Raw genomic sequence first — 11,102 nt, 5'->3', positions numbered from 1 at the left:
ACACAGATTTGCAAAAGCGAATATTGTAAGCTTGTCAGAAATAACTGTTTCATAGCAGAAGAGGAAAAGTAGTTATGAGGGTGAACCTAACTCTTGCACTGCTTTACTGAGGAGCTACAGAGTCAGCACAGGACGGTGCCAAAGATATTCCAGAGTATTTTAGAAAAACAGGCTGACTGCAGCGAAGTTAAAATAGGCTCTTTCGCGTACATCGACTGGCCTTTACAATGACTGTTTTGCTTAAGTGACTTCAGACTTGCGGTTGTGGGAGTAGCGTAAGTGGGGGTACATGATCGATTTAGAAACACGTTCGGTTTTACGTATATTAAAAGGGGGGGGAGGGGGGGAGGAGGCTTTAAAACCGCCCTGTGAACTCGCGTGGAGAAGTTTCCCGGTCCGGTTTGTCCATGAAAGAAGCTCCCGGGGCGGCGGCTGCGGCCGCCCGCCCCCCGCACCGCCCTGCCCCGCTCTCCTGCCCCGGCCACGCCGCCACCGGCCTCCAGCGCCGCCCGGGAGGCGGCCCGGCCCGGCCTGGCCCCGCGTTCGCACAGCGCCCCTTCCCCCCCGTCCCCCCACCTCCCCCCGCCTCCGCCGCTCCCGCCTGCCCCCCGCAGCACACGACCCGCCATGGAGGGGCGCCGGCGCTGCCCAGAAGTTTGGCGCCGGGGGAGCGGGCAGAGGCGGGCCGGTGAGGCGGCGGCGGCGGCGGCGGGCGGGCCGAGGGGGCGGCAGCCGCGCCCCAGACGCCCGGTCGGCGGCGGCAGGTGAAAGGGGGGGGACAAGTTGGGACGGCGGGGCGGGCGGGGCAGGGTGGCCCGGGGCCGGGGGGCCGGGGCGGGCCGGGACCGGGGGCGGGGGGAAGAGGCCGGGCAGCGGCGCAGCCCTTGGGGATGCCGTCGGGGCGCGGCGGGGGGCGGCCCCGGGCTGCCCGGAGAGCCGCTGGAGCCGGTGTTCCCGTGTTGTGGTGTCCTGGTTGGCTTCCTCCGCCCCTCGACGCAGCGGTTGGAGATGAGCGGCGAAGCGGAGGGGCCGCGGCGGACGGACGGTGCCGGTGGCTGCCCGCCGGCTGCCGGCGCGGAGAGCGGGGGGTGAAGCCGTCTCAGGTACCGTCGTTCCTTCTGTATCCGCACAGGTGTAGGCGGTGTCGGGCGGTTCGGCGCCCAGCCTGACCCTCCGTCTCGGATGGAGGCATCGCCCGGAGGAAGAGTGGGGACGGTGAGGTGTCCCTGGGACGGTAGCCAAAGCAAAGTGACACGTTTCTAGGCTGGACCGGCCACCCCCCCCCACACTCCTCCCGGCGGGGTAGGCTTCTCTGCAGCTTTGTTGTGCTTTCGATCTGGGAGAGTGTGGGCTGCTGCTGGCAGCTACAGGATGAAGTCGCCTCCCTGCTGCATGTCTCTTTCTTCCCAAGCATCCCTGGAGGAACCAGGGAGCAGCACGTCCCTGGGCTCCCTGGACTCCAGTGTTTTCTCCAGTGAGGAAGAGCAGGGGCCCCTGCTGCAGAAGGTCATTCCTTCCTTGGACTGCTTTACTATCAATGTAGGAGGCAGCCGCTTTGTGATGTCCCAGCAAACTTTGTCTTGCTACCCTGACACCCGTCTTGGCAAACTGGCTGTAGTGGTCTCTGCTGCCCGGGACGTGGCCTCTGGGCTCCTTGAGCTTTGCGATGATGCCAACCTCGTGGAGAACGAATATTTTTTTGACCGGAGCTCACAGGCGTTTCACTACATCCTGAATTACTACCAGACAGGGAGGCTGCATGTGATGGAGCAGCTTTGTGCACTCTCCTTCCTGCAGGAGATCCAGTACTGGGGTTTGGATGAGCTCAGCATTGATTCCTGCTGCAGAGACCGGTGAGTTGTGGGAAGATGAGGCACGCAGTATTGTGGGCTGCGTGTGCTGAGCGTTGACTTGCATGCGGGGATGCTCAGGTGAGGGATCCAGCAGTGGGGGGTAGATGAGGTAGCAGAGCATTAGGAAAAGTGTGCTCAAAGCTGGGTTGAGTTTAGCCCTGGATCCTACTGTAGAGGTGGATGGGTGTAGGAAATGGGAGAAGTGTTGGGTGAGGTCACTGTTGAGCTTTGCTGAGGGACAAAGCTCAGTTGGTTTGCTTTGGTTGGCAGTGGGGTCAAGATAGCGAGACCTTAACAGGAGCAGGGTCTGACTTGTCCTGTACCAGCTTCGAACTGGCCCTGGAAGCTCAAAAATGTTTGAAAGGGACAATGCTGGAGATGAAAAAGGTTGTGAAAGGAGAGATGTCCTTTCAGTCATCTAGTTTGGGCTTATCCTAGTTACAGGGATTGGATGTGGAGTCAGGCATGGTGCTGGGAGGATTTGGAGCCTCCCCACCCCACACTTCTCATTCTGGAGGATTTCCAGATTCAAGCTGGAGAGGCAGAAGTGGGGGGGTGGTCACCTGCCAGGCTGAGTGTGGGTGGCATGGCTCCAGGAGGAGCTGTGATGGGAAGCATGGCACATGGATGTAGCAGCTCACAGGGAGGGGGCAGCAACAGCGGGAGCATGGCTCACAAGAGACGAATTGTAACAGGCAGCTTAGGAATGAGGTGGGTTTTGACTGAACCACCCCCAGGACATTTCTGTTAATTCTATTTGCAGTTAATTTTTTTCCCCCACCATTTTTAGTGTTACTGGTTTGTTTGTTAGTATTGAAGAAATGAATTCTCTAAAGAGGGTAACTGCTATTTCTCTAAAAGGGTTATGTCAAATTTATTAGAAAGAAACAAAGAAGCAACCCCACACCAAAAGGATACTGAAATTATCATACCTTAGTATAGTCTGCAGTATCGTATAGTTCTGCAACTGAAAGAGTTGGATCCTAGTTTTCATCCCTTTCTTCCTTCCCTGGTAGGTGTAACTGAAAGCTGCTACTTCTTTGGTGGTACAAGGAGCTACAGACCTCTTTGGCACATGCAGGAATAACTGTATCAAATGAAGGCAAAATTGCGTAGCCCCTTTGTCTAAGACTTGAGATTTGGAGCAGTCAAGAAATACAGATACAAAAGAACAGGATTTTTTTAGTGTACTTTGGGAATGTTTTTGTTTCATTAAATTGTTCTGTAAATATACTCTGGCTCTAACAAAACACTCAGCTATGTATTTACAAGTTTTACTCAGCACAGATACTTCTGCATGTTGTTGTGTGAGGACCCATATATTTAAAGAAAGAAAGATAATTTGTCATCTTAGAGTGTATTGATCAGAACTTCACCCATGAACTGCATGGCTTTCATTATGCCTTCTCTTTTAGTATTGCAGATGCACACCAATGTAATTAAAAATGCAACATAATTAATAAAATTGAGGACAATTTAGAAACAGGGTCTGGTTGTGCCAGGATTGCTTGCAAGAATGCATGTTAGTCAGATCATGTAGTACTGTAGTCAACGTGATCCATGTAAATAACATGCTGTCAGAATAAAATTACTCTGCACATACAAGTGGTCACTGATGTGAAATGAGGGAATAGAAATATCAGGTCAATGGAAACATGCTTCAGGGTCTCAATTAATAAAATCATCAACCATATGCTTGACAACAGGGTTTTGTGTGCTCACATAAGGTATACTTTAATGTGTATTCTTGTGCCTCAGGTGGTAGAGGATAAGAAAAACATATGCATATTGGCATTAAAAATTTCTTTGGGGGTTTTCTGGGCAGGTACTTCAGGAGGAAGGAGCTGAGTGAAGCGTTAGATATCAAGAAAGATGCAGAAGAACTGGATGCCCAAGATGAAGAAGAAGACTTTTCTGGTAGCCTCTGTCCTACTGTCAGGCAGAAACTTTGGGAAGTTTTGGAAAAGCCTGGCTCCTCTGCAGCAGCCAGGACTTTTGGCACTCTGTCCATGGCTTTTGTTGTTGTGTCCATTGCCAACATGGCTTTGATTTCGGTAGAGCTAAGCTGGCTGGCACCACCGCTACTGGATGCCCTAGAGTACCTGTGCATTGCGTGGTTTACCGTGGAGTTTGTTCTGAGGTTCCTGTGTGCACGGGATCGGTGTCGCTTCCTAAGGAGTGTGGCAAACATCATAGACCTCCTTGCTATTTTACCTTTCTACATCACCCTGCTGGTGGAGAGCCTGTGTGGTGGGGAGAGCTCCCAAGAACTGGAGAACGTGGGGCGCATTGTCCAAGTGCTGAGACTGCTCAGAGCCCTGCGGATGCTAAAGCTGGGAAGACATTCAACAGGTACTTTCGGCCGTGGCAGCGGTACTTCTCGGTTTTGCTGCCTACAACAGTTGTTGCTGGGCGCAGTCCCCCATTTTGTGTGCATTTCTGCCTAACTTTTTTACCCAACCTAATGTTAGCAGGAACGGCTTGTGAAAATCTTACTTTTAGACACTGGTAATTGAGTGGCAGGGGCCTTCTCCAATAACTTTTAGTTCTTCATAAAGCCAGCGTATGTTGTTTGCACAGAATATTTACAAAAACAGGCCCCAAAGTTGCATACTGTAAATCATCCACCATTCATTCACAATGTCATAAATTTACAAACGTATATTTGAGTTGATTTGGTTAGGGATGAAGCAAGAGAAGAAGCAGAGATCATTGACCCATACTTTTTGTCTTATCGGAAGCCCATTAATAACAGCTTATAATACCTGTCACAATTTTTTTTGTTAAGAACTATATGCAAAGAAATATATCACGATTTTGTCTACATCATAGATCCTGAAAACAACCAGGATAGGGAGTGTTTCAAGAAAACTGTTAGAACTGAATCGTACAGGGCAGTGTGGGGCTGTGGGGCTCTCTGGCCCTGTTGAACACACTGATACCCGTGTGGTACGTGGAGCAGAGCTGGGGCTGTTTGCCGAATGGACCCAGGTGCAGCTCAGAGCAGCAGTGTCACATTCAGTCAGCGTTAACCAGTTGGTGTGGGGCCCTTGGTGTCCAAGCACTTCTGACAGGTCAGCGGACAGATGGATGACCCACCAGCAAGTGTGGGGTGAGAGGTAAAATGCATTTCCGAGAACATTTTTGTTCACTCTTTCTGAGTAGTGAAGGGAAGGCATAAAAGGTAACGTTTTCCAGTGGGAATTTATCAGAAAAAGGTGGAAATGACTGGAAGGTGTTGTGTTTCCCTTTGTGTTTACCCCATTTTTGTTACTGCTTCATGGCGTGTGCATGCCTTGGTATATGAAAGAGTAAAAGCCATACTCCCATTCACACCCTCTCCATGCCATGATGTTGTCCAGTGCTTGTAATTTTCAAAGTGATTAATTATGATCCCACTTAAATCAGCGCTGAAAATGGCACTAAATTTGACAGGAGGAGTGCTCAGCCAACATTTAGAGCTTTGAAAACTCAGATCCTAATAGTAAATCACGGTCGCTGTCCTGCAATATTAGCTTGTTCTGAAGACGGTGATGGTCATTCTTAAATGCCACTCAACGTACCCTTCCAGGATTTCCTGCCACGGAGCAGGAATGGGTCGATGCTTCTCTTTTTTGGAGAGCCGTTTCCTCTCTGTTCGTGAACTGGCCCTACTCCAGCAGGCGTTACAGTGTGCTCGCAGCAGCAGAATGTCTCTCTCTGGTTTTGTTCCCACTGAAGGGTGGTGAACCTGCCTACCAGTGGCAGGGAGCAGCTGTAAGGCCCCTGAGCATAGTCATAGTGGTTTGGGAAGTATCTTAATCTTACTCGCCTACCTTAGATTATGTCTATACTGATGCATAACTGTCCCTTAGAAAGCAGTTGAAAGGAAGCTTTTAATGATTCAGGCTGGCAATGAGTTTCTTTTGCTTCGTGATAATTTTTGCAGAGTTTGGTGGTTTTTTTTTTTCAAGAAAGGCTGCTACCCACTTTTGATGGTAGCTGTAATGCGAATGCATTCCTCTCTAATTGTATTTTGAAAATAAGAAAAAGATTTTAACTCACAAAGGCGCTTCTATGCTGGATAACAATATAGTTATCCAGAAATACGTTGATTCTAGTTATAAAGTCTCCAGTTTATCACATTTTACTGTTACAGAATGAATCCATGAAACTCAGTTGTAAGGCTCTTTCTATCAACTTGAAATCAGATGTTTCAGACACTTTTATAATAACTGTTAACTACAGGTATATTAACTTTCAGGGATGTTCTAAACTTTTGTGTCTATTTATTCTTAAATTCATTAAAATATTACCACAGTTTATATCACAATATTGAGTGCCATTAAGAGTTTAGTAATTTCATGTTAGGTAGAAGTGTATTAATTATATCAAAATCTAGTCTCCTAATCTGGAAGTGAGCTATCATCTTGCTACTAAAACCAAAGTACCAGTTCCAAAATACAAGCAGCAACATGCTTACCTACTTAAACCGTCCAGAGCAGCATTATCATTGCGGCTCTTGTTTCTTTGGTAGTTCAGAGTTGCTGCCCACGTAGGCCCAGAACACTAAATCAAGTCTGTGTAATTTCAGTGTAGAAAGTCACTGTTTCGATCTTCTGTCAGAGGAGATGCTGCTATGAAGACAAAACATAGCCCTAATAAATCAAAGCAGAAACATACACTCACAGATCTGAAGCCCTATTTCTGACCGCTAGAGAGAGGTATGTAGCAGAAGACAGTTTCGTTAACGTGCATCTAAACATGTCCTTAACCACAGCTGCTAATACAAGGTGAACCCATAAGTACCATACGCAGAGACCGCCCCCCTCGCACATACCTAGGCAGGCCTGAAAAATCTCAGTGTTTAGGGATGGCACTCGCAACAATTCCGCTCTCTTGCCCTGGACCTGGCAGCTTAAAGTTACCTCCCATTGAAGCTTCTCTCCTGCTCCTGCACTCTCAGAGCAGACAAAGCTTCGTGCGCTCCTCACCTGCTTTGTGTGGCAAGAGGGGTGCGAGGTCAGAATGGAGGAGAAAATTCGTGACCGCAGGCAGCAACTCCTCTGTCACCACGGAGGGGTGATCACAGTGACAAGGAGAGCGTCCCTGTAGCACTGTGCAGACCCATAGCAAAGCTGGGATCCCAACAGCAGCCTGCCTCTGCTGTCAGGGGCAGAAGTGAGTTAGGAAAAAACGTAACGTCAATTATTTTTTCCCCTTTATTTTTAAAGAAATGACAGATTAACCCTTTTTGTGGGGAAGGGACAGAAGAAGAAGCGGAAGAATCGTTTCTGCCCCTTTGAAAGCTGAACCAAGCTGGTAGAAGGGATGTGATGCCTAGAAACACTGGAGCTAGACTGGAATGAGTGTGTAATTGCTTATGCAAAGCGCTATACTTCATCAAGGAGCAACTGAGAAATCAGTAGTACCTCTACCCAGAAAATGTATAGCTAGAAGGTGGGACCACTCTTCTGAGCTACCAAAATTATGAATTTGAGCTGCTGTAAGAATAGGTGAGAGCTGAACCTGCATTTCTTACATTCTCTGATGCCCCCCTTCTGTTGGCTTCCTTCTGGGGCCATGTTTTCTGTGAAGCCTTGCTGGTCCTCTGGGAAGCACTTACAGGCAGGTTGCCTCCTTGAGGAGAAGTAGGGTGTGATCACCTCACTTCTGATGGCAATAGGCATATGTTTGAGAGAAGGCCGTAGCGTATGTCAGGATGAGATGCCTCTGGATAGATGAAAAAGGGAAACGTCAGCACTTTTAGTGCCAAAAATTTAGGGTGATTTAAACACTGTGTGTAAACTGAAGGTCCCAAATATCAGCTTGTCTTGCCACGTCCCTTTGGGCAATAGAGAGACAGAACTTGACCTGCATGGTGGAAACACCTCCCGTCTCCTGCTGGGAGGGCCGGGGCTGCTCACCTGCCCCGCGCCAGCTCTCTTACAGCACCTCAGCACCTTCCAGCACAAGTAACCAAGCTGTTACAGCTCCTGGCAAGGACTTCTCGTGGGAAATCATAAGACCTATTGAGGTGTCTCTGTCACTGACAATTCATTCTAGTGATTATGTACCCTCACCAAATTAATTAATTTTTTTTTTCCCCATTTCAAGGTTCAGGCACTGTTGTAGTTTCCTGGGGGTTTTGGTTTTGGTTTGGTTGTTTTGTTTTTGTTTTTTTTTTTGCTTTGACTTTAACAAATTAAAAGGTTCTTTAGTTATTATTTTCCTTTATGATAACCAAGGTAACTCTTCAATGCCTGTTTTCCTTTTTGATAACTGAGACAGCTTGAGCTCTGTTTTTCCAGACACTGAATCATTTCTCTTAGACTCTTCTGCATCTCCTGCAGTTTTTCACTACCTTTGTTTTAGATGAGGATGACTATGAATACTAAAAAAATCAGACTCCTTAACAGTCAAAATATTTGACCGTAGGAAAAATATTTTACTGAAGATGTTATCAATGTGATACAAAGAGTTAGCAGTCACTGCCCTGTTCCTCCTTATTTTGACCTGGTTTATGCAAGAGTTGCACTGTTTTTTAGCTCTAGTATTCTCAGGATCCATCATAAGGGGCAGACCCTGGCTTTTACAGTACTCATTTATGCTTTGAAAAGAAATGCTACAGAGGTAATTTTAAATGGGAGTACCTCCTTCCTAGGTCACCTGAAAGGACTTACTGTTCTACCTTGTTCAGCAGGGATTTTACAGGGCAATTGATAAGGTAACTTCCTTGGAAGATAAGCGTTTGGTCTGGATCCTTGCAATTATCTCACACAGCTTTTACACTGCTTATCTTAGTGCATTTTGAAAACGTGGAGGCAGTCGTATTAACAGAGAAAAGATTACACTGATATATCGTATTCACTTTGTGTTCCAGATTTAAATTATATTATTGTAATAAACATTCTAACCAACAGATCATAGTTATTGGAATATAAAGCCTGGATATGGGCAACTCCTTAAGTGGAGTTCTTAGAAGAAAACATTGAAAAAGGAAACACTCCCTGCAAACTCTAGTGTGTACTTTCATTGTTTGCTGTACATAAACAAAAACTTTAAAACCGAAAATCTACAGCATTAGACCTGAAGGGGAAAAGGAAGAGCCAAAAGCAAGAAGAAACGTTAACATCCTGTAGTTTGAGATTGAGGAAAGAAAAACAAATCAAATTGCTTGTTACCCTAACGAGCATGTGAAGGCTGCAAGCAGAGGCAGAGCTCCAATAAGCTATTTTGCAAACACTGGTTTAGATAGAAGCGTACCTCATGAAGGGTAATTCATAAGCATTGTGGTTTTCTCATTTATTAAAAAAAAACATGGCACGTTTTTAAAGAACAGCATTAAAAACCCTTCCAAAATCATTCAAAAGATAATTTCAGTCTCCCATGTGTCTCAGCTGAGTTGGTACCCTGTTATCTTCCTTCTTTGTTTATGTGTACAACATTTATCCATTGCATTATTATTGGATTTACTTTCCTGCTTGCTTTGTCGGGCAGTCTAGCTTTGAGGCAGCAGCTCTAAAAGGAATGAGGGGGTTATGGAGAGCGGTCAGCTGTATACGAACTCCCCGTGCAGCTCATGGGCAATAGGACTGACCCAGTATATTGGTGAATTAACAGGAAAATATCACATTTGCATTGGGAGGCTGTGCTATCTCCAGTTTTGGTACAAATGCAGCTGCTGCTGGCATACTGTATTTGTTTTGATGTCTACAGATAAAGATAGTGATAGGTTTTGCGGGGGGTAAAGAGAGGCTATCAGGCTATGAGAGCTATAAAAGGATTGAAAACAGTCCCAAGCAAAGGAGAAGTGACTGAGTGACTGAATTGGGCTCTAAGCACCTACCTGGGAACACAGATTTGGTAACTAAGGGTTGCTTGGTCCCAGGTGACCAAAGCAGGGATTGAGTGAGCAGCTGTGTGGTCCTAATTGCTGGCTGGGGTTAAACCACAACGATGGTTATTTAGATAACTTATTAAAAAATGTGCTAGATCTTCTGTTATAGCCAATTACTAAATCAAGATTGGTTTGTTTTTCTAAATCATATGCATACGTATTTCAAATGATAAGTAATGAGGCAATTTTCTGTGCTCTGTATTAAGGCAACAGAGATGATGCCAGTGGTTCAGTCTGACATTTTAATCTATTTCTTTAAATCATGTTCTCCCAGTCATGTTGAGAGCAGCACCCCTTTTTCTTAAGGCACGTTCACTAGCAGTCAGCTAGAGAAACATAAGGCAGTCAGCTTTCAAATAAGAGATGTTTTGCAAAGTCGTGACGGCAGCTACGTGAATCGGCCTACTGACAGCATTTCTTGTCTTTCAGGCTTGCGGTCTCTTGGGATGACTATCGCCCAGTGCTACGAGGAGGTTGGCCTTTTGCTGCTTTTCCTCTCTGTGGGAATCTCTATATTTTCCACCGTGGAGTACTTTGTTGAGCAAGGCGTGCCGGGCACAACTTTCACGAGCGTACCTGGTGCTTGGTGGTGGGCAACAACTTCCATGACAACTGTTGGTTATGGTGACATTAGACCAGACACTACCATTGGTAAGGTAGTGGCCTTTATGTGTATACTATCAGGAATACTGGTTTTGGCTTTGCCAATAGCTATAATAAATGACCGTTTTTCTGCCTGTTACTTTACACTGAAGATAAAAGAAGCCGCTCTTCGGCAGCGTGAAGCTTTAAAGAAACTCACGAAGAACTCATCCAGCGATTCGAATATCAATGTTAATTTGCGAGACATATATGCACGCAGTGTCCTGGACATGTTACGGTTAAAAAGCAGAGAGAGAGCAAGTACAAGGAGCAGTGGAGCAGATGATTTTTGGTTTTGACTTTTAAGTTATTTAGTCTTGTATAGAAAATAGACTACTTCAAAAATGTAGTATTAAGCATCTCTTTTTTTTTTTATTATTTGCCACATAGTGTATTTGCTTTTCCAGCTGGAGTTTTACTTACATGAACAGCCTGAGATTATCATTGTATACAGAAGGTAGAATTCATAATATTGAGTCTCTCAAGGAGCTCTGAAACCTGCTTCCAGAACTGGATCGTGGTGGGTAAGATGGGAAATAACATGTCCATCAAAGTAAAACAGTGACGCAAACACTTGTCTATGAATCTTACGTCCTTGGTAATGTATAATAACAGAGTCTTAGTGAAAACTGCCACATTGTTTTGAATTTTGAAGATCTAGATTTGTTTTTGCATCGGAAGAACAAAAGTCAAAGACATGAAGAAAAACTGAAATGTCTTAGGAAATG

At 46.1% G+C, this 11,102-nt stretch overlaps 1 protein-coding gene across 1 annotated transcript; it reads left to right on the top strand.

Moving 5' to 3' along the window:
* Window positions 1-1,371: 1,371 nt before the first annotated feature.
* Window positions 1,372-10,673, top strand: KCNV1 (potassium voltage-gated channel modifier subfamily V member 1; the record flags this gene model as incomplete). Its single annotated transcript, XM_082479391.1, has 3 exons — window positions 1,372-1,853; window positions 3,679-4,205; window positions 10,162-10,673. 3 exons carry the CDS (start codon window positions 1,372-1,374, stop codon window positions 10,671-10,673), a joined length of 1,521 nt encoding a protein of 506 aa, XP_082335517.1.
* Between the last annotated feature and the right edge of the window lie 429 nt (window positions 10,674-11,102).

This window comes from Vanellus vanellus (assembly GCF_965231255.1).
Source record: "Vanellus vanellus genome assembly, chromosome: 2".
In the NCBI taxonomy this organism is placed as follows: domain Eukaryota; kingdom Metazoa; phylum Chordata; class Aves; order Charadriiformes; family Charadriidae; genus Vanellus; species Vanellus vanellus.
This window is presented reverse-complemented; position numbering and strand designations above follow the sequence as displayed.